General features: G+C 32.0%; 2 protein-coding genes and 1 long non-coding RNA gene across 3 annotated transcripts; 1 reads left to right on the top strand and 2 right to left on the bottom strand.

Annotated features, from left to right (window-relative positions):
• The first annotated feature begins 4,395 nt into the window (after positions 1-4,395).
• LOC118049588 (uncharacterized) lies at positions 4,396-12,697 on the top strand. Its single transcript, XM_035059625.2, has 7 exons — positions 4,396-5,138; positions 5,404-5,464; positions 5,572-5,648; positions 5,930-6,007; positions 6,113-6,239; positions 7,372-7,494; positions 10,602-12,697. The coding sequence occupies exons 2-6, from the start codon at positions 5,410-5,412 to the stop codon at positions 7,479-7,481; spliced, it is 447 nt and encodes a 148-aa protein (XP_034915516.1). The 5' UTR covers positions 4,396-5,138; positions 5,404-5,409; the 3' UTR covers positions 7,482-7,494; positions 10,602-12,697.
• LOC118049587 (uncharacterized) lies at positions 11,779-13,385 on the bottom strand. Its single transcript, XR_012167786.1, has 2 exons — positions 13,208-13,385; positions 11,779-12,190 (listed from the first exon to the last, which is right to left on the bottom strand). It is a non-coding gene; the product is annotated as an uncharacterized lncRNA (long non-coding RNA).
• Positions 13,386-17,898: 4,513 nt separating this feature from the next.
• Positions 17,899-23,149, bottom strand: LOC118049584 (serine/threonine-protein kinase BSK2). The gene is made up of 8 exons (XM_035059618.2): positions 21,987-23,149; positions 21,684-21,817; positions 20,904-21,009; positions 20,389-20,474; positions 19,967-20,155; positions 19,695-19,853; positions 19,361-19,474; positions 17,899-18,172 (listed from the first exon to the last, which is right to left on the bottom strand). The coding sequence occupies exons 1-8, from the start codon at positions 22,468-22,470 to the stop codon at positions 17,921-17,923; spliced, it is 1,524 nt and encodes a 507-aa protein (XP_034915509.1). The 5' UTR covers positions 22,471-23,149; the 3' UTR covers positions 17,899-17,920.
• Between the last annotated feature and the right edge of the window lie 566 nt (positions 23,150-23,715).

Raw genomic sequence — 23,715 nt, forward strand, 5'->3', positions numbered from 1 at the left:
TTTTAAAAAAATATTACATAATTTCTTATATTCTTTTTTTCCCTACAATTGTGTAAAAAGTATTGATTCATGAATTTTTTTTTTTTTTTTGGTTGAAACTCTCTTTTCAAATCATTGTCTTTCTTATATATATATAATAATTTTTATAGAATTAAATAAAAAGTAAATTTTAAAAATTGGCACATTGGATCACGGATACACTAACTAGTGTGATGAAATGGATGTTAATTAAAGAACTGTTAGGAATTTTAATATTTACTTACTTAACAACATTTAAAAAAGAAATTTGCTTAAATCTCATAACGAGAAGAGAGGACATATAATTTTTTTTACTTGAGCTTGTATAGTTAATACTAGAAACATGTCCCACGTTATGCCGCGAGTCAATTCTTTTTACATAAAAAATATATAAAAAAAAAGTTAAAATTTAAAAGTGTTATGTCTTTCTGTAATACTATACCTAAAATCATTAGATATGTCTACTACGCCTGACCCAAAAATTATATTTATAATATTAATAATAATATTAAACTTGCATGACCCAAGTTTAAGTGAGTTTGGTTGCAACATCAAACTCAAAGCCTTGGATATAGGTCTGGCTACAAGGTCGTGTTATAAAAGTGTGATAATTAAAAAAAAAATTAAATATTATAGAATGAAATTAAAAAAAAAAAGATAAATTGAAAAGAATTTAATAAAAAGAGGGGTACATTAAAATCCCCTCATGAGATCACAATAATCTAACAAACAGTAAACAAAACAAATCATAAAGTTCAATTCTTAATCAAGTCAATGTTAAAATTTAATAAAAAGAGGGGTACATTAAAATCCCCTCATGAGATCACAATAATCTAACGAACAGTAAACAAAACAAATCATAAAATTCAATTCTTAATCAAGTCGATGTTAAAAGATGAAATTGAAAGAAAAAAACTACTTAAGAAAAAAAAAATTGAATCAACTGGTTTAACCCGTCAAACCTGGAATTCATGTCATGAAATTGAAAGAAAAAAGGTTGATGCCTTTTAGTTATAGTTAATTACAATATTAAAAGAAAACATTGGAAGAAAAAAAAAACAATGAAGAAAAAGAAAAAAAAATTAAATCAACTGGGTTAACCTATCAAATGTGAGATTCATGTTATGAAAATTTGATAACAATATGGAAAAAAACTTAATATTAACAAACTAAATTTAAAAAAAAATTAAAAGCACACAAAAAATACTAAACAAAAGAAAGATTAATTTAAAAGAAAAAAACAAAGAAAAAAAAGCCTACATGAAGAAAAAAGTTAATGAATTAACTGAATTAACCCTTCAAACCAAGTTAACCAGTCAGACCTAAAATTTGTGTCATGAAAGTTTGATAACTAAATAGAAAAAAATAATTATAGGTTAACCCAGAATTAGATGGGTTAATTCGTCAAACCTGGGATCCGTATCATGAAAATTTGATAACTAAATAGATAAAAATTTAACATTAATAAACTAAATTAAATGAATAAATTAATTAAAAAGAAAAACCAGAAAAAAAATGAGTTAACCCGTCAAACCCGGAATCTATGTCATGAAAGTTTGATAACTAAATAGAAAAACATTTAACGTTAACAAACTAAATTAAACAAAAAAATATTCCTTAAAAACAAACAAAGAAAAAATCAAAAAAAAAATTGAAAAAAAAAAACTGTCCAGCCTTTTCATTGTTGATTGATTATAATATTAAAAGATAAAATTGGAAGAAAAAAACAAATGAAGAAAAAGAAAAAAAATCTGAATCAACTGGGTTAACCCGCCAGATTAGGTTAACCCGTTAAACCTGGTATTTGTGTTATGAAAGTGTGATAACTAAATAGAAAAAAATTAATATTAATGAATTAAACTAAACAATAAAAGATTAATTAAAAAGAAAAAAAAACTAAGGAAAAAAACCTATAGGAAGAAAAAAACCAATGAAGAAAAAGAAAAAGAAAATTGAATTAATTGGGTTAATTCGTCAAACCTGTATCCGTGTTATGAAAGTTTGATAACTAAATATAAAAAAAATTTAATATTAAGAAACTAAATTTATAAAAAAAAATTAATTAAAAAGAAAAAAAGCAAAAAAAAAACTACTAAACAAAAAAAAAGATATTAATTTAAAAGAAAAAAAAACTTACATGAAGAAAAAAACTAATGAAGTAAAAGAAAAAAAATTTGAATTAACTGGGTTAACCCTTCAAAATAGGTTAACCCGTCAAATCTGGGATTTATGTCATGAAAGTTTAATAACTAAATAGGAAAAAAAAACTTTTACGGGTTAACCTAGAATTAGTTGGGTTAACTCGTCAAACCCGAAATCTAATGAAAGTTTGATAACTAAATAGAAAAAATTTTAATATTAGCAAACTAAATTAAACAAAAAAATTAATTAAAAAAAAACCACAAAAGAAAATCCGGGTTAACCCATTAAACCTAAAATCCGTGTCATGAAAGTTTGATAACTAAATAGAAAAAAATTTAACATTAATGAAAAGAAATATTCATTAAAAAAATTACAAGGAAAAAAAAAACAGCTTAAAAAACACAAGCAAAAAGAAAAAAAATCTGAGCCGTTTTAGTTATTAGATAATTTTTTATTTATCTTCTTTTAAAATATTAATTAAATGCATTTCTCCTAAACATTTTTTTGAAGACCAATGTGTGAATATTCTTGATTTGGAAAGGGTGTTTTTGGAACAAATACTCCGGGGTGCCTAAAGCTACAAGAAGAATGAATTCAGGTCAGATCCCTCATGGACCATTTTTTTATTTGTCTTCTTAATTATCTCCGCAAATTGATTAATGAATTGAAACTCCCCTCATTAATTATTAATTACTATTTTTTTATATTTTTCAATACGATAATGTAGACAAAACAGTAAATAATATTTTGAAAAATAGTTGAAAATACAATCAATGATGGACAAACAGTATATATATATATATTCAGCTTAATCGTATTGCTCTTCTTCCCACTGCTTTGGGTTGCACGCCCACGCTACGGAGCACCAAACCAATTCCACCACTACAAGATTGGCCCCACCACTAAACTACCATGCACGGCCTTGCTCGGAGAATTCCATCAATTACATTACAAAAGACAATTTGTTCCCATTCCCCAAAAACTAAACGCCATCCAATGTCATCGTGGCACAAAGGACAAGAGACAAAGATGGAATTCCAACAAAGTATATTACAGAAGACAATTTGTTCCCATTATCCAAAAGCTAAATGCCATCCAATGCCATCATGGCTCGGAGGACACCGCGATGCATACCTTCCATATTCAAGATGGGCAGTGTAGCTTCTGTCAACTCCCTCTCTCCCTCAACCACATTTGTGAATAAAAGTATGTTTGGTATTATGGTAGTTGTTATAGTTGTGATTTGAAAAAAATTATTTTATAAAAAAGTACTTTTAGTTGAAATTATTTTGAAAAAATGGATGTTTGGTTAAAACTGTGGTTGAAATTGAGGTTATAAAATAATTTTAAAAAATATATATTAATATTGATGGTTTTAAATTTAAATATGGTAGAATTAACTACTCCTATTACATTATGAAATAAATAATACTTTATATAAAATATTTTTTATTATTCCATTAAATTATTTATAATTCCAATATGTACAAAATTCAGCCAATAAGAATTACAGTTTTTATAATTTTGTGAGCGTGTAATAAAATTAGATAAAACATTATCAGGTATAAAATTGAATGAATTTAATTTATTTTATACTAGTTTTTCAGGAAAAAAAAATATTGTTCACATCACAATGTAAGTAAATTTAATTCACTCTAAACTAGTTTTTTTTAAAAAAAAATTATTAAAAAAAACTGTTAAAAAAATTAAAACACTAAAAAAAAAATAAAAATAAAAAGTTACATGAACAGTGTAAATGAATTGCACTGTTCACGTGAACAGTGCAATTCACTGGTGAACATTGTTGAAACTCGTAAAAAAGCAATATCTTGCTGCTTTTAAAAAATCATTATCCAGCCGCATGTAAATGGTGGGACCCAAGTGTTTTAATTGTTTGATGATTTGTAACCAAACAGCATTGTCATGTGTTTTTGAAGAAACGCGAACACGTGTAGCCAAACGAGCTCTAACTGTTCTTCAAGATAGGCTCAGTAGAGCTACTGTTAAGTGTTTACTCCATCTCTTAAACTTTTCTTGTGTGTCAATCAGCACGCCTCTCCTTTTTGTGTGGTTCAAAAAGGGAAAAAGCAGTGTTAAAGTTGCATATTCTTTTTATTTTTGAAGAAAAAAAGCATTTTAGAAAAATGATATAGATTGAAAAAACATTTAGAAAATAACATATTTTAAACACAGCAGCATGATTCGTGTGTTATATTTTCTGGTCCACGACTTGTTTCAGCACTTGCTTCCTTGCATTCTTTGCATGTGTTGATTGTTTTCCATACTACTTGAATAATCAGTTTCCATTTCAGTTGATCGACTTCACCATCCATAATTTATCCTGCGCCATGATCTTCCTTCTCCGCTCGACCTGCTTCCAAGATCCCTTCAACATATTCCCCTACTTTTTTTTATTATTGTAATTTGTCCTTTTTTTATTAGTGTTATTCGGATATTAAGCTCTCTTTTTTCCCTCCATCTTTTTGCATTTTCCCACCCCTCCTTCCATGATATTCAGATTTGGCATGTCAAATTGGATTCCACTGGCTCTTTTTGTTCCTTTTTTCATTTTCACAGGTCTGTTGATATTCTTTCTAGCATGCCCCTCATTTTATGTTTCCACGTTCGCTCTTCATTTGTATTGTTCACAGTAAAATTGTATAAAAATGTTGAAATCGGCTGAAAATGCTTAAAATCGCGTTTTTTAACTCTGTTTTACGTGTTTAAAAGGAATATATCTATACTGCAGTTTGCACTACAGTAAACCAGTAACAACACCAAAAAGTAAAAAAGCTAGCGTCTCCCAGCGCCTCTCTTTCTTAATGTCCTTCTAGTTCCAGTGTTCCAATCCAAACTTCTAATTTTCAAATTCAAAACAAATCATCTCTCGATTGCCAAACAAAAAAAGAGGAACAATTGATAACATAATTGCTTGCAAGCTTTACCGGCCTGGATATGTTGGATTTGTCTCCAAATCTGTACGTATTCATTCCATTTCTTCCCTTTCTTCATAGGATGTTTATCAATAAAAGCTCAGGTTACATCAAGCCATTATACATGCGTGACATGGAATTTATCAAAGATAAAAGAGCTGTAATTCCACAATTGAAAGGAATGCCATTCTAATTTTTTTGGTTTGGGTAAACTTGCTAAGTGACGATGTCTTGGTCTGTCGATCTCCTCTCATTACCATTGCTGTGTATGTTAAAAGTTCTGAGAATAATGCTTCTTTTCCTACTGCAGGGTGGCATGTCTAATGAGCTGTATAACGCCATTGCCTGTGTAATTGATGTAATTTATGAAGGTAATTACACATGCAAGCTACTTTGTTTGGGTTTGTTTTTATGGATTTTCTAATACATGAAGATTTGAATTGGAGTTAAATCAACATTATTTTTGAAAATCCTTTAGGTATTGCAGTTGGAGGAGATATGTTCCCAGGATCTACTCTTTCTGATCATGTTCCATGGTTTAACAACATTCCACAGGTATATCATTGTTCCCATTTAGTTACATTTAAGCAATAGTGCGTTCTTTTAGCTTCTCTCTTGTTGACAAAACTGGCAAGTATCCAGTGCTAATTTATACATTCATAAAGTTAAAGTCTGCTTAGTACTTCGTTTAATGGGAGATCTGTACCCTGCAATTTTACCCATGCAACTCTCTGCTTTGACCATTAACTAAGATTTAGCAAATCTACAGTTCGTACTGCTGCTTGTTATCATCTTGGGTTCCTTTTTCTCTTATTTGATCTTCTGATCTTACACAGGTTAAAACGATGGTTGTACTTGGGAAACTTGTTGGACGAGATGAGTATTCTCTAGTTGAAGCCCTAAAACAGGGAAAGGTAAACAAACCAGTGGTTGCTTGGGTCAGTGGAACTTGTGCACGACTCTTTAAATCACAAGTACAATTTGGTCATGCTGTAAGTGGCTGCCCAACTATATTGCAGGTGAGGAACCGTGCTCTGCTGGCGTGCCAATGTCTTCCATTGTTGAACAGGGTTATGGTGTGGGTGATGTCATCTCTCTTTTATGGTTCAAGGCAGCCTTCCACGTTACTATACCCATTTTATGGAGGTATGTTTCTTCTAAATTTTAAATTGTATGACCTTCATTTACATTTTTAACTGGTCATGTTGTAGCTCTTGTTGCCCTGACTCATTATCATATAAGATTTGACATGCATTTAGAAGCAGTAGTTGGTCTAGCTGCTTCATTTAGGATTTGACATGCATTTAGAAGCAGTGTTGGTTTTCACAATTATATATTAGCAATGCTTGCTGTGATGTGGGTTCTGTACCCCTTGGACTTGGTGTTCTTTTTTGTTCGTTGCATTTTTTTTTATTTTTTTGTTTTTGGTATAAGTTCTTGCTGAAGCAGTAAGAATAACTTCGTTCAAAGGCTGCTATCAACACTTTTTGTTAGATTTTTTTTTTTTGTTGTAATGTGTCATTGAGCCACTTTCTACTCTGATATTGCAGCTCTTTATTTGTATTTGATAGCCTTTGGTGCTTCTTTATATTATATTTCAGAGTTGTTCTTAGCTAATTACTATTGATTTCAAAAAATATTTTAATTCTTCACTCAAGTTTTATTGATGAACTCCATATATCATGACTAGATAGGTAAATTATGTATGAATTTTTATTTAAACAATGTATTTTAAGATGCTTTAACTATATATGAATTTTTATTTAAAGCATGTATTTTAAAGTACTTGAACTATGTATTAAAAAAAAAATCCATTATAATTTTATGATTTTACGATCCGAATTTATTTTGCATTTTTCATACCGTATCAAAAATGTGTTTTTAACAACCTTAGTTGCGGTTGCTTTTCAAATAATTTTTCATGTCAAAATACATGCTAATAATATTTTTCATCTTTTAAAAATCATTTTTTAACATTAGCACATCAAAATGATTTGAAAACATTAAAAATTATATTAATTTAAAATTAATAAAAAAATAAAAAAATTTAAATTTTACAAAAATATTTTTAAAACACAAAACAAACAATACTAACTTAAGCAATAATTGTATGCGTTAGTGGCTTGTTTTGTCTGCTTGATTGGACTTGTATGTTCGTCCCTTACATTGATTCTTCTTGTAAGGGAATCCCTTTTTCACCTTCTATCCTTTCTTCTTACTATAGTTTGCCTTTTCCTTTGACTTGACATGGTTTTTGCCTTGTAATTTTCCGTTGTAGCCTTGTGTTCTCTTTGTTTCCTCCCAGCTCATGACTTGGTGTGCATCTTATCCCTCATGTTGCTGCTCCCTAGTCGTCACCTGCTCAGCCTCATTGATCTACGATCATAGATCCTATTCCATGGTCAGCTTTCCTTTTTCTTCTACATTATATTGTTCTTATGTGATTATCTTTTTCTTTTAGTTTGGCTAGTTAGAGAAAAGCTTTTCGTTTTCTATTTATGGTTTGAATCCCCAAGGTTTTGATGGCTTCTTCTTTTCGTATTATTTTTTTTTTCCAGTTTTTCCAATTGTGGAAAAAAAAAAACCACACATGTAAAATGCATCAATATAAAGAGAAAAGAAAAAAAACTCTAACTTGTAAAAAATCAATCCCTAAAAAAAACCTTGTCTAAAAATAACCTAATTGACAACCTCTTTTTTTCTCTCACAATCGAATCCAGCAACACTAGTGCAACACCATCACAATAGATGTCTTCTCACTGTATCATAACATCAACGCCTCCTTCCCTTCCCAAACACAATCTCAAACCTTCACAAGCACAACCCCAAATCAACACATCTTCCAACCACAAAATCAACCTTAATTATAAACTAATCAACCCATAAATGACGACCACCATCACAACCCCAAATCCTAATTGTGTTTTTACTTTTTTTATGTAGGTTTGTGTCATTGTATGGCAACCCAAGGGTATGTAGCCATCAAGAATTGATATATTCTATAGGTGGAATAAGGATAAAAACTAATATCCTATAAAAAGGTTGAGAGGATCAAGTTGAATTTAGATTATTCAAAACGTAATAAATTGGTCTCGGTGTTGAAATTTCATACGTGTATATATGTTTTTTCTGAAATAAAGATTCTCAATCAACTTTATATGTTAGACTTGTCTCATGTCATGTTGTATATTAATTGTCTTTTATTAGAGAACTCAACCTAGGATTAAATTACCTATTTTTTACTTTTATCCTTAAATATTGACTATTGAGTAATATAATTGATGGATATAAATTTATGTCTCTCGTTTTGTTGTTTTAGGTTTGTTCTTGTTTAATACATGTATCACTTATCTCTTATTCAAGAACTCAACCCAAGATAAAATGGCTTATTATCGGCTTATATCCTTGGATGTTGACTGTTGTTATCCATTTTAGGTACCCACATAAACATATAAAATATAAAAAAATAAAAAAAGTTGGAGAAATAAAAAAAGTTAAGAGAAAATGAAAAATATCTAAAAAATTATCAATGACTGATTGAGGAAGATTAAAATACCCAAAGTTCAAAACTTGATAACATATTTTCGACTGATGAAGGCTCTATTGGCAATAAAAATTTAATTTAAGGAGAAAAATTCAAAATTAAATATTTAAGGACTCAATTATAAATTTTCAAGGTTTAATTGAATTTATTAAGGCATTATTATAAAAAATGATTTTTGAAATCAATTTAGGTTTTAATTGGAAGAATTTAAAGTCTAAGGGTCAAATTGTAATTTTAAAGAGTTAATTTGGTCAAATCAATGGCTTAATTGCATAAATATTAAAGTTTGATTGGTAATTAAGGACTTGGTTGAAGAAATCCAAAACCAATGACCAAACCAAAAAAAAGTGCGTGAATGTAAGGGTTGAAATTGATCAAATCAGGGGTCAAATTGAAGAAATTAAAAGTTTGCTAATCAATTGAGGGTCAAATACACAATTTCATAACCAATGACTAAAATGAAACAAGCGATGAACTATAGGGCTAATAATTGAGTTTGATAAGGGTGGAATTGTTTGAAATTAAAAGTTTAGGAGGCAATTGTAGGTGCAATTAAAAGCAATTGGAAACACATAGACTAAATTGAAGTTCGCCAAATCCCAAATTAAAAAAATCCTAATTTTAGGATTTAACCTAGAAGAAGCGTCATTTGGCCACTATTTAGCTTCTTCTTTGGTAGTTTTTGCTGATCGAGTATGCAACTTTAGGCAAATGAATGTGATGTCTCCGACCACCTATGAGATTGTAACCATTACCATTCAACTGAGAAACAACCATTTTACAAAGATCAACTACTCTCATCAAACACTTACATCTTATTTTTTTCAATGAACTCAACAACATCTTGTCCTTGATCAGCCATTACTGCATTTTCAAATTCTAGGCTAATGAAGTTGACACTTTTAAATGAATGAAGGTAGAGCTACAAACTTCTAAATTGAGCAAGGATAGATCTAAACGAAAGGTATGCTTATCCTCTACCAAGTTTAGATGGTCTCCAATGATGTTTACATTGAAGCTACTCTAGCAAAGCCTCAAAATTGATCAACTCAGTCAACCTTAACTAAGATACTTATTTGTGCAAAAGCACTCAATTGTTTCATGTGTTTACACTTAGAAACTTCTCAGAGGTTTCCTATCAAGGACTTAAAACATTTCTCTCAAGATTATGGGGCCAAAAACATCTCACTTTGACCTCTAAGTTTGATAATAATAATAAAAAAAAACCTTAAACCACCATCCTAAAATCATTGAAGTATAGAGGTTCCAGCTGTTAATATTTGATCAAATGACCAAGCTTTGATGAGTGAGGATCAATCTTTGATTAAAACATAAAAATCCTACTTGTCACCATACCCCCTAGAAAACTTGATAAAAAATGGTTTGATCATGTGTTTAAAGATTGCTATCAGCTATAGTTATAAAGGTTCTAATGCATGATTATGATGATTTGATTTTTTTTGCTAGGAATTTTTCCAGGCTCTAAGGTAGTGTTTTACTGTATTTCATAAAAACATTGCTTTAGCCACTTGATTTGAACAAGTTTTGGATTTTTTTGGAGTTCGAGGAATTCTTGAAATCCATTTTCAAGTCAAAAGGGTCTTTGGTTCCTAGCTGTAAGGTTAAAGATATTTTGCTAAGGCTGTTTGAGCAGGTTGTTCATGGTGTTGGAACTGATGATATGTTGGATGACTTAGCTTCTCAATTCAAAAACATTTAAAGGAAGAAGGCGGTGAAAAAAAATGAGGTTGAGAGGTATTTGGGTGATGATTGTGAGGATCCTAATGATTTTAAATTAGATATTTTGGGTTGGTGAAGGTGTAATGCTACAAAATACAAGATTCTTTTTAAGGTGGCACAACACGTGTTAGCTATTCCGGTATCTACAGTTGTTTCTGAAGCAGCTTTCAGTACTGGTGGTCGTATTTTAGATCCATTTTGAAGCTCTTTATCTCTATCGACAGTGCAAGCACTGGTTTGTTGTCAGAATTGATTGAGTTTAGCATCAATTCCAATCAACATCAGCAACTACATGGATTATATTGAAAATTCTAAGATGATTGAGTCAGGTAATTTCTTTTACAAATTTAAATGTAGCTATTTTATAATATCATTTATTTACATATGTTTAAGCAAACTTTTTAATTTATGTTTTTGTAGAATTTGGTGAAAGTTTAAAAATCTCAACTGATTGTTTGTAAGCAGTATTGGTGGCTTGGTGCAATTTTAGAATATAATTGTTCTGGGTAATTAATTTACTTTATCTTAGTAATTCCCCTTAACATTTTACATACTTAATTTAATTCTTTCAATAGTTGAACTCTAATATGTTGCTAGTTTTTTTTTTTTATATATAGCATTATCCTTACTGGAAGTTTTGGATGTCCATGCTGCTATTGCTGGAATTTTTGGATGCTAGTGTTGTTGTGTTTTTTTCTTCAAACTATGCCGATTGTTTATAATAATTTATTGCTGGTTGCTAATATATTCGCTTGTTAATGTTAACTTTTCTAGTGCGAACAAACTTTTAATTTGAGTTGTTCAAATTTGATCATGCATCTTGCATATTGAAATTGATTTATTGCATTGTATCTGTCAGATTGAATTCATGTCTAAATTCATGTTCAAATTTTAATTCATATTAAAAGTCAGCCAAGCTGTGAATTAATTCAGGTTTCTATAAATTTTAAAACTCAATTTACTATAAGGCTAAGCCAATTTTAAAAAAACCGGAAAAAAAACCCATAAATGAAGGGATTTTGGTTTCTCAGTTTTTTTCAAAAAAAAAAAAAAAACCGGATTTAATGAAGGGATTAGGTTTCCCAATTTTTTCCAAAAAAAACTGGATTTAACCGAACCGGATCGGCTCGGTTTGAACCGGTTTCCGGTCCGGTTCGGTTAAATCCAATCACGTTTTTTTTTAAATTGTTATTACCAATAATGTTTTTATAAAATTTATATTATTTTTCATATAGTTTTTTTAGCTTGTATTATTAGGACAAAACTTTTGTCGAAGAGTGTTAGAGAGGAAAAAGAACTTATTTTCCAATGTCATGTCTTTATACCATGAATATCATAAATATTATAAAGAATAACTTCTAGAAATGCACCGGAGTCATGAGGCAATGGTAGACTGCAGTCTTTGCAAGAACACTTAGGATGTATCATTTCAGTTGTAAGCATCCGATTACATTACAGTTAACAATCAAACAATTTTACGCAGAAAGAAGCTGCGGGGAGATAAAAGGCACAGAAAGGAAAAGCTGGTAACATAAGAGAACCTGCTGTCCAGGCTAATCGCTCGGTTCTCCAAGGGGAACTGGTAGGCCTTTGATATCTGGTGATTGCGAATTGGATATGGAGATCAGTTCAGATCTATACTTTTCTGTTCCATCAGAATAATCTTTCACTTCAATCGGCCTCTCGGTGCTGTTTGAGTTTTCCGGCAACAAGTCCGAGATATCCATGAGCGACTCCCTTGCTGCTACCTTCTCCTCATGAACCTCTTTGCCAGAAGATATCTTCTCCATAAAATACCAGTCTGCTGCTATTCCTGTAACATCAAGACACATCATTCTGCTGCGAAAATAAATGAGCTTGAAAGGAAAACCATGAGTAGAGCGTTGAATTCCAAGTCAGCAAATAATAACCAGTGCAACACACAAACGCACCAAGAACAAGCATCCCCGTGTAACACCAGCCATGGATATATACTGCATGACCCAATTCCGGACTTCACCAAACCTTTAAGTAAAAGCCAAATACGATTCATCGAAGTTTACAGAGTGATTTAAAAGCCCATATAAGCTTGAGGTTAATCTGCAATCTGCCAGCAAGATTTTGCATTGCCATTTTCACATGGTAATAAAACCTAATGCACGGGTGCATAAAAACAAGTTGGAATTCTACAATTGCGCGACAATTGTAAGAGTATCCAAGCAAAAGAAAAAAAAAAAAGAAAGAAATCCTCCCTGAGCAATGTAATGAGGAAGCATTTTCCAGTTGCTTCATTAACAATCAGATTTATATATATATATATATATATATATATATAGAACAACAACAATATTTGAGAAACACCAATCAATCCACCAAAATCCGAGTTTGATTTGCAGAGAATTGAAGCCGTGAAAAAGAGCAGAAGCACTCACCCTTCCCTTAGAAACAATTCTCGCTTATGAAACCAAAATCTAAAGTTATTTTCTCGTTGGAAAGAAAGAAAGAAAGAAAATCAATGGTTTTGAATTTATAAATTTAAGAAAGGGTTGAGAAGTTCATAGAACAAGAAACCCTGTTTATGCAAAGCAAACAGGCACCTGCCGGCGAGGCAAAGATTGAAAATTAAGGCGGAGCAAACGTAAAGGAGAAAACAAATTGAATTCGAATTCGAATTCGCTTTCCTTCCCTCCCACAGAAACCAAGCTTCTTTTTTCTTAAATTGACAAAAAAAAAAAAAATAACATAATAATCAGAATAGAACAGTTGCAGCAGGTAGCAAATTGAAATACGAGAGACAGAGATAGATCTATATAATTTATATGATTATTGGAGTGGAGGGTGAATACAATACCTCTGGTTCTGGATGGTTGCTTGGCTGGTTGGAGTGTTCACAGTTATGCATTGGCCGTATGATTATTTATGATAAGATAACGCAGCGTCAGAAACCGCCATACGGATGAGGCATCTCTTTTAACCATTTCCATCTTTCTTTTTAACAATAGTTATTAAATATACCATGCTAGTTTACTAGCCACAACAATGCCATGGATCGGATTAAAAAAAAATTGAATATGAAAAACATGTTCCCCTTTCATGATATTAAATTTAATTTAATAGATTAATCTTGAAATCTTTTTACCCCGTTATTTTTCTAGTTCAAATTTAAAATTAACTCTTAACAAAGTTATTTCAATTTGACTAGATCAATTTAACAAATTTAAAAACTATCTTGATGACCAATAAAAAATATGGTTAGGCTTAAAAAATTGTAGATGATATTTTGTGTACTAGTGACTCAAATCATAACAACTTTGCTTTTTTAAAACTTTTTTTTTTATTTGATAATACGATAGTAAAAATAAACATTAGCAAAATTGAGCATTCAAATACTGGAATATATTTATGAAATTGTGATAATCTTCATAGAAAACAAACCAATACAAATTATAAAGACTAATTCAAAATAAACTACATGTTGAATAATAAAATTAAAAGGAAAAAAAAAAACAAAAAAGGATTCAATCAAAAGAAAAAGAAAAAAAAGATACAATTCTTTAAAAGAGTAAAAAGAAGAAAAGGGGGTCTGACTTAGCAGGTCAACCTTGAAAGCTCCTGACATGACTCTTTACTCAACCCGGGTTTAAAATTAACACATGAAGTGAACCCAACATGATTTAGTCAAATGGGTGGGTTTGAAAGAAACCCAAACGACTGGTAAAGAGTGTGGCTTGACTTTGAAAAAAAAATCAAGGTGATATATTTTTTCAATATTGAGACAAGAATATATTGAATTGACTCGAGTTTTACTATTTAACCCGATTGATCTAAGCTTCGTGACTTAACCCGCCAAACTGATAACCCAATTGATCCAAGCTTCATGACTTAACCCGCCAAACTAATAACCCAGATCATTAACTCCACTAGGTTTAACTTGTTTGTTTATTTTAACTAATTTTTTATTTAATGATATGATAACAAAAATATACACTAATAAAATTAAGCATCAACCAAAACTAATACGTGTGTTTGAGACTATTACAACCTTATAGAAAATAAATCAAAATAAATTATAAAGATCAATTAAAAATAAATAAAATGTTGAAAACCAGTTCAAAAATGAAAAAAAAAAAAAAGAGGATACAATAAAAAAAATAAAAAAATGGATTTTCTTTAGAAAAAAAATAAAGACCACCTCCTTCACTATTCATATGAATAATGAAGGAGCTAGGTTTTCCCCCGGTTCTTTTAGTTTTTGATTAATCATTATCCTGCGTTAAATTGCAGATCAAATCAAATTTCTTTAAACATAAAAAAAAAAAAAAAAAGATTCAGGTATTTTTAATGTATTTTCCAGTAGAAAAGGATTTTAAAGTGTGACGACTTAAATATTTTTTTAGTTTTATCCTTCAACTTCACAGGTCCAATGGAAACTCAAACAAGTGATAAAAATATAATTTGAGTAAGAAAAATCAAAGACAATATTTAAAATAAAAAATTAAAACAACAAAATACTGTATTAACTTTGATCAACCCAAGTTAACATATTAAGTCTACAACTTAGTTTTTGAGATCATGATAACATAAAGAAAATAAATTGAAACAAATTATGAAGCTCAATTCTCAATTAATCAAATATTGAATGATGAAATTAAAATAAAAAGTTTGAGACAAACTAGGTCATGAGACCTAGATAATTTCATAGAAAACAAATCAAAATAAATTATAAAGTTCAATTCTCAATTGATCTAATGTTGAAGGATGAAACTGAAAAAAACTATTTAATTAAAAACAACTCAAGTAAACTAGAGTTAACATGTCAAACCTGTAAATTTATTTGAGTCATAAAGACTGATACATGTTATATTCTTTCTTTTATGAAAGGGAGCAATTATTCTCATAAGCTGGGGTATAGGGAATATCTAAAACTAACATGTAGGTACTTGTCATAAAACATATACACTAAACTGACCTGCATGAAAATTCCATATGAAGAGTTCACATATGTCTATGCAAAGGCTACGTGACGGTTGTGTAAGTGATCTTTAAACTTAAAATCACTAAGTTATCTTATGTAAAAAAATGTTATATTTTGATCATGTTATATGTTATCTTAATCGAGGTAACGAATTGACAAATATTGAGTATAACATGAACCATATGAAGGTATTTGAGTTATTAAGAGATGATTCATTTCCCTACATGAATTAGAGAAAATGTTTCGTCTATTTTTAAATAGTATTGACTGAGAAATTCTTAGTCAATATGGAATGAGATTTGAAACTTATTCAAACATTCAATGACTATTATATAGAGAACAAACTTGATTTAACATAGTAGACATACTTCATGCTTTAATGTTAAATAAAAAAATTATTGATGAAATGATATTTAATTACACTGAGAAACCGATTAGTGAAAGGTTAAGTCAAACCACTATTGTTTTCTAATATTTAGAGGATCATGACTCATTGCTAAAGATGATGCACCTGACTTTCAAATATAAATTAATTAATTGTTGAATTGATAATAAATTAAATTATTTAATCTATTTAATTATAATTATAATTTATATTTGGGTCAAATCTATTAGGAATTTAAAGGGTCACATACATTAAAAATTATTAGTTGAAAATTAAATTATAATGATTTAATTAAATATAACTTAATTAAAATATATTTTAAAAATTAAAAAACCTGGAAATATAATTAATATGGAGATAACTTAATTTTAAAATTATCCTAAATTAAGCAAGCACGCCAGCCTCAACATGCGTTAAATGCCTATCAGTTTAAAACGCTGAGAAACGCACTCCCTCCAACCTATCTTTAGCATGCTGAACCACCCCCAGCTCGAGCAACCTCTTCAGGTACTGTCAAACGCAAGTTACACCCTTAAATCCTGGAAAAGAAAGCTTGTCCGCCGAGAGAATTGCAAGCTGAGCATCCATATACAGAGGAGAAAGACAGAGACCCTGCCTAGCCTAGCCTAGCCTAGCCTAGCCAAGCCAAGCCACAGAAAAAACCAATCCTATCAGAAAGAGCCATCCGATAAAGCAACTCCTGAGAGCCACGAAAAAAGCACTGCTGTAGTGAACAGGTATTTTGACTCAAACGCAACAGCGCTGCCCAGGAAGCACTGTTGCTGTGAGCAGGACTTTTCCCTCAATGTTTACAGTGTATTATTTCCAAGAACTTTCATCCGATAAAGCGAGTCCTGAGAGCCATAAAAGAATCGCTGTTGTTGTCTCCATTTCAGAGCAAGTCCAGGGAGCCCCACGACCGTGAAAAACAATAACAAAACTTGCATGCAATGAGTTGCCCAGGAAGCACTGGTGTACAGTGTATTTCCAGGACCTTTTAATCTTTTTTTTAATGTCCAAATAAAAAAAAAAAAATTGCATTCACTAGGATTTGAATGCATTTTAATTTATTGGTAAATAAACTGCTCACAACAGACACATTTCTATCCATTTGAATTTCATTTTAGAATAAAATTAAATTTACTATTAAAAAGTAAAATGAAAACACAGGATTTTAAGAGTGGTTGAAGTTGTATTTTACTTAGAAATATATCAAAAAAATATTTTATTATTATTTTTTAGAATTTATTTTTAATATTAACACATTAAAACGATTTAAAAATACTAAAAAAAAATTTAAAACAAAAAAACTTAAATTTTAGATGTGTAGTGTTGTCTCCAGCAATATCAAACACTCTAGAAAATGCAATTTATCGTGGCTTTCTTAAATGTTTTTGTGAAAAATCAATCAGGACTAAAACCCTTGCTATATTGTATTACGGGTCTTATGTTGTTAAAATGTTTATTAATTAAATAACATGTTGTAAAATCACTCAATTGTTTAATAATGTTGTTCGAACTAAATTGCTATTAAAAGCACAATTTCAATATTTAGATTAAGAAATTAAAATAAATTACTTGTAAAAATGAAAACAGTTAAAATTTATCCCATTCCAACTTCATACTCTAAAAATAATATTATTTTTTTATTTTTAACATCAAAACAATCTAAAACTATTTTAAAAAAACTTAATTTTAAAAAAATATTTTCAAAAACACTTATCCTTAAAACAAAAAATGTTCTGAACACTGTATTCCATTCATTCATTAGCTGTGGTGGTTGTCTTTCAAGCACAAGCAGTTTGCAGAACAATAACAACCTCTCCACTCTTCTCTTCGTCTATTTCACCTCAAACTGGTTGACAACATAGTTTACTGCTGTTTCTGACGAGTCTCCTTAATCCATCATCATCCAGTTGCCGCCACCGCCGCCGCGGCATTGGCTCGCATGCCAAAAAAACACTACTTCGTTCTTACCCTCCCGCTACGCAGGCAGCTAGGACGCTTTCTTAAGGGGATTGGCTCTAGCTTTGCTGTTTTCTCTACTTATTTCTTCTCATCTAAATTAAGTTTTTATATATATATATATTCTGGTTTTTTTTCTGTGGGAAAATTACTACGTTTTCTGAAAAAAGGGAGGCAACGTCCCCTCTTAAATATAGCTGCCCTCGACATGTTCGTCAGATTCAGAGCATTTCATAATTTTAAATGCGCCAGCTGTTCTGCTTCTTTGCTTCCAATGAGGCCCCGTCATTAAGCATGTCTTGAGCATCGCTTTCCATTCCCAGCTTGGACAGCGCCAGAGCTTGCATGTAGAATGCGGTGGGCCACTCCGGCAAACACACCTGAGCCTGCATTGCATCTCTCAATGCAGGCTCTTCCTGGCCACTCATCAAGTACGACAGGCCTCGCCTCACAAAAATAGTACCAGAAGGAACAGACATCATCGATACCAGCTGCATTCCCAAAGATGATGATATCAATTAAACTCTTGCAGACTTATGGTAATTATAATATTTCAACTAGGAGAGCACAATTCACAACTCTAAATGAAATGGTCAGTATTTATTGACATCGGGGACACGAAGAACAAGTTGCATGAAAACTAAAGATGGTTATAAAATGCAGACACGCTGTGCAACTTAGACAAGATAGATGACACTGGAGAGGAATGATGCTAAATACATCCATCCCAATAACTTGCAGAAAGCCAAGCTGACATTTGAGCCTCGCACTGTATGGCAATATAACCATCGAATCTCCATGGATATGTATGCATAGCTTGTCAAATCACATCATTCACTTCTAATTCTCCTTCCGGAATGGTGCAGGTTAGATAGAAGTTAAGATGATAGGGTTCTGTTTGGGATATCTAACGGTTATCTCGAGCTAGAGAAGGATGTGTATAGTTACAGGGTTGGATGAAGTAAAAAAAACATGCAGGCAACCCAGGCTGCCAAAAGGTGGGCTTGAAACCCACCATCAGACTCACTTGGGGGATTTTGTGTGGCACGCAGCTGCTTCTAGGTTGCAAAAGCATTTGCACATTATGCAGATCTAGATTATACTTATGGAACTGAGACATTCACATGGAAGTGCCCTCGAATAAAAACATTGAAGTTGGAAGAAGAAAATCATGCTAAATTTTAGGTTTAAACTTAATGTCATGGTGCATCATTTGGAGCAGTCCAAACAAAACTATAATAGAGTTGAAGTGATGGTGAGGGTACACTGAGTTTAATCCCCATCTTTGGAACAAGTATCTGATTTGGTCCCTATAATTTTTTATCTTCATATCTCTCATTGATTGGCAAATGTTGGTCAGCTTAGCCCTGTAGTTCACAGGCCTCTAGCGCGTTTCATTTTTTTTTGGATAGCTCAGCTAATCTTTGGACACATGATGCTCCACGGCATGGTAAGTGAGAGGAAGGAAAACAGCATCCTCACCACCAAACAAGGAACCAAACCACCCGTGCCACTCAGCAAAAATTGAAACAGCAAAATAAAACAAGGGAACCCAAAAGTTCAAAAGTCCAATTTTCATGCAAATTAAAATTCATTTTAGATAAAAAAATCAAACATGCAATACTAGTTATAATTCCACGACTTACTGTAAATGAATCAACCAATAGAGAGGGAGATACCTTTGTATAATATTCAATGGCATTTTTAAAATCTTTATCTCTGAAAGCAATATCCCCAAATTTCTTTGTATTCAGCATATCTTGTACTTGTTGTGTCCACTCTTGAAATGACAACTTCAAAGGAAACAGATTTACAGAGAGTTAGACGATGGTAATAAGGATGTCTAATGCCGGCAGCATGCAAAAGAAGCATGAAGAAGCAAAGGGTAGATTATATTAAAATAGTACAGGCAACTAAGCGAAACCAACTGGCAATAAATAAAGAAGCCAAATTATGTTACCAAACAATAGAAAGTGAGTAAAACAAAGGAAATCATGCATCGCGACAACCCACCTCATTTTCTGCACCTTCTTCATCTTTATAGCCTGTTTTAAGCAAAATTTCATGCACTGCAGTAAGATCCATCCTTGCACAAGCCTTTCCAAGTGGGGAAAGCATGGTTGGTAGCGCTGCTGGAGTTTTAGATAGACCCATTAGCACATGAGACGCAACCTAGAAGAACCAATTTGAAAGTATGCATTAGTATGGCTACAACACAAGTACAACTATCCCATTATAGAAAAAAGACCTGTTTTCCATTGATAATAAGATCAAAGAAAAATCACCTCTTTTTGTTTCTGGAGAGGGGCCACTGCTGTAAGGAGAAACTTAATGTCAGGTCGATCTTTGGACTCGTACAGTAGACATTTTGAGGCTAGTTCAACCAAAGCAGTTCCATCTTCATTCGCATATTGTCCTTCCAAGGATGAGTCCATCAGCAATAATAAATTCTTCCCTCTTATCAAGTCCAATGCCTGGCGAAACAAATCTCATATGAAATAATTATTCCAAGTTATAAACACCCAATGACTAGTCACTGGTCAGAATATGAAGTCCAGCTGATCCATATCACAGGATTAACAATTCACATATGGTAACACGCTATATTTGCTTAGGAAGGAGAAGGCATAATCAGATCCAGGTATTGGGTTGCCACTGTAAAACAAATAGTTTCAAAAAGATAAGGATTAGTTACAAAGTAACATACATGGCTTGGAGGGATATGTTTCCCACTCAGAAGATCCAGTATAACAGTTCCATAACTGTATACCACACTCTCAGGGATGACCCTACCTGCAATAATTGAGCATCCAATCATAAACCGTGATGTAAGTACACAATTTTAATCTCTTTGTATCATCAAAAATCAGACATTCGTAGAAAGTCATTCAATGCTTTTCCTTCCCAGTACTGGTAAAAAAAATCCTGAAATGTCAATATTTTGAGAACATTTTGAGGGAATGAAACGCATGAATAAGATTTTTATTCAAAATCAATGTCAGTAGGATAGGATTCAATACTGTTTTTGACTTGTTTGATGATGTGAATGTACTCCATAAACTCAGAGTGGCTGAAGGTCAATCAAAAGTGAGTTTATGTACAACAGATAAATATTTTAATTTCTAGCTTAATAATCCTTGCAGTTTACGCCCAACATAATTTACTGAAAGGTGCAGACTTCCAAGAGTTGATCTGCCTCAGTGCTGGGTTATAAGAATGCACCTGTTCGCAAAAATTCTGGCGGTGTGTACGCCAAATTTGTGCTGTAGCTTTTCCCATCCCGGCTATTTTTCATCAAGCCAAAACTAGATAATCGGGGGTCACCATCCTGGCATAAAGATGAAACTACGTGAAACAAAAGACCACAAAAGTTCAGACTAAGTTATTAAAGGCGATGTGAAAATTAGTCTGTGTAAACATTAAGGCATTTTACTTGGTAGAAAAACACAGATATAGAATAATTGGAGAGTTTAACTTCTACAAATGAAAAAGATACTACAGAGGCATATACAATTCAAGGAAATCACGTAGAGAAATTCTTGACATTTTTGCCAGGTTACAATGACATGCCATACTTCACATTATGCATCCTCAGCAAAAATCATGGACGGTAATGGTTGTCGGTTGTCACAATGATGTGACAGAGATTAGAGTGATGAGCATAGTGTTAGATAGAGTGTGATTAGATGATAGGTAAGCCAAAGACATGAACAAGTAGAGAGAGTTGGTAAGCAAAAGTAGTCATAACAAGTAGAAGGTAATGCACACAATCCTAATCTTTTTGTATTCAACAAGATTATTGCACAGGTCAATATGCACGCCTAAAGTAATTTTAGAGAATCAAGAAAGATTACATAGTTATTAGAGACTTTATATTGTTCCATTTTCACACGGGAGGATTGCATGTAACAAAAAATCCAGGCTTTAATTTAAAACTGTTCGATGAAACTGTGGCACATTGAAAAAGAGGGCAGGAAAGCAAGTTTGAGAATGCTAAGTAACCTCATCAAAAAGAACTCTGTAGGCATTCAAATCATGGTAAATCTTGCGGTTCTGGGCATTGCAATGATCAAGCACTTGGGCAATATAATAAGCAACTCTGACACGCATTTCCCATGGCAAAGGCTGTTTTTCCCCTGCCATAAACAGAGCATACTTGATCATAGAAATCATTTTTCAAAAATGAAAAAAAAAATAAAAAGATGATTCTAAAGATGCTTAAAAAAAGAAAAAGAAACCCAAAACGTTTTAAAAAAAGAGTAACCAAACAATATCATCTCTTAAAAGTAGTAGTAGCAGCAGTACAGTGAAAAAGATGCTTAGAGAGAGTGTCATTAGGCATGTATTCAGCCACCAACAAGCGCTCATCACCCTCCGCACAGCACCCAATCAAATTGACCAGTCTGTTATGGCGAACTTTTCCAACCCCAGAAGCCTCAATGAGAAACTGGTTCGGGTCAGGCCAAGAGAGCCTGGAGAAACGCTTGACAGCAACAAGCCTGTGACTATTGTTATTATTATTATTACTCTTGAGCTTTCCTCTGTAAACCACATTGGGAGCCTTCTCTCCACTCTCGGATACAATCAAATCGCTGCTAAATCCATTGGTGGCGGCACGAAGCTCGGCCAAGGAGAACTCCCTGAAGGGAGGGACGAGAGGGTCTTGATCGTGATTTTCTTGGGAGTCAGGTTGGTCATTAGCGGGTAGATCTGGCTTGGCTTCTTCAGGGAGAGGAGGGTCTAGATCAGGAGAAGCTAGATGGGCGGTTTTGGACTGAAAACAGCCCATTATTACAGGAAGAGGACAGACTATACTATCCCTTTTTTTCCTGTAAGAGAAATACACAGTAGCAGAAGAACTAGCCTAGTAGCTGTAGTATGAAATCAACATTTATTCATTTATTTTAGTGGGGGCGTAAATAAGTGGTTGGGAAGGAAAGGTTGAAGATTGTGTAAATTTAATGGAGGTTGACTGACTTGGAGTTGGGGTCTTCTTTCTTTGATCGCTACCACTAGACACTGCTACTGCTTTATAATGATACCATCTCCACTCCAATCCCACTGAGAATGGCGAGGTAGCAGTGAGGATGAAACTCAAAAGTCAAACAGACTTGAAGGAGGGAGGTGATCAGGCCTTCTTCTCTCTCTTGTCTGCATGCTCAAAACACTAGAGACGAGGTCACATGACTAGTTCATCGCCAGCACGTGAAGAGAGAGAGAACATATATATTAGTTTTTTCTTTTTTCTGGTTCAAGTTTTTCAGACAGTGAGTGTATGGTGTCCTTTTGATATTGTGTTTCGGTGGAGCAAACTGATTTCATTTTTTAATAAATAATTGTTGTTGGAAACTGTTATTTCGTCATCGTCATTATATTGCTCTGAAACAAGGATGAAGGCAGACATGGAGAGGTTGAGGAGGAGAGGCAGTTCCAAAACAAGGAAAAAACAATTGAGGAAAGAGAAGGAGATTGTAAAATTTAGAAAAGTAAATCTGTGGGTCTGTTCTAGTACGATGCTTCCCCCGAAAAGCGGTGCTAGAGGACAAGAAGGGAGTGTCCGGGAAGGCAGCTCATTTGAAAAAAAATATTTTTTTAATATTTATAATAATATCAAAAATAAATTTTTTTAAAATAACTAATACTAAATATTCCTAAGCGTTTTACTATCTATCTCAAATAAATAAATAAATAATATAATATAAAAAATTTTGTTAGTTTTCATTTGTAAGTATCTATTTATTGAATATATTTTTTTAATATTTTAGGAGTAGACATCCATTAGATCTAAAGAGTTTCTTTTAAATATAAAAAGAAACTCTTTTTAATATTTAAAAAGAAACTCTTAGATCTAATGGATGTCCACTCCTAGAATATTAAAAAAAATATATGAATCAATACAATAGGGTGATGACAATAAAATCTAAGTTGTAGATTGAACTAGATCAATTTTTATTAGATAATTAAAAAAAATAGGGTAATGACAATAAATTGATCAAATTTAAATAATAATAATAATAAATAATTTGTGAAAAAA

Source organism: Populus alba, chromosome 14, assembly GCF_005239225.2.
Source record: "Populus alba chromosome 14, ASM523922v2, whole genome shotgun sequence".
In the NCBI taxonomy this organism is placed as follows: domain Eukaryota; kingdom Viridiplantae; phylum Streptophyta; class Magnoliopsida; order Malpighiales; family Salicaceae; genus Populus; species Populus alba.

Excerpts from the sequence above, each read along its gene's own strand:
- LOC118049588 (XM_035059625.2), top strand. The coding sequence starts at position 5,410 with ATGTCTAATGAGCTGTATAACGCCATTGCCTGTGTAATTGATGTAATT. Across the intron at positions 6,008-6,112 it reads AAGCCCTAAAACAGGGAAAG|GTGAGGAACCGTGCTCTGCT; the intron begins GTAAACAAACCA and ends ACTATATTGCAG. Across the intron at positions 6,240-7,371 it reads ACTATACCCATTTTATGGAG|CCTTGTGTTCTCTTTGTTTC; the intron begins GTATGTTTCTTC and ends TTTCCGTTGTAG.
- LOC118049584 (XM_035059618.2), bottom strand. The coding sequence starts at position 22,470 with ATGGGCTGTTTTCAGTCCAAAACCGCCCATCTAGCTTCTCCTGATCTA. Across the intron at positions 20,156-20,388 it reads AACATATCCCTCCAAGCCAT|GCATTGGACTTGATAAGAGG; the intron begins GTATGTTACTTT and ends TTGTTTCGCCAG. Across the intron at positions 19,854-19,966 it reads CTCTCCAGAAACAAAAAGAG|GTTGCGTCTCATGTGCTAAT; the intron begins GTGATTTTTCTT and ends TGGTTCTTCTAG.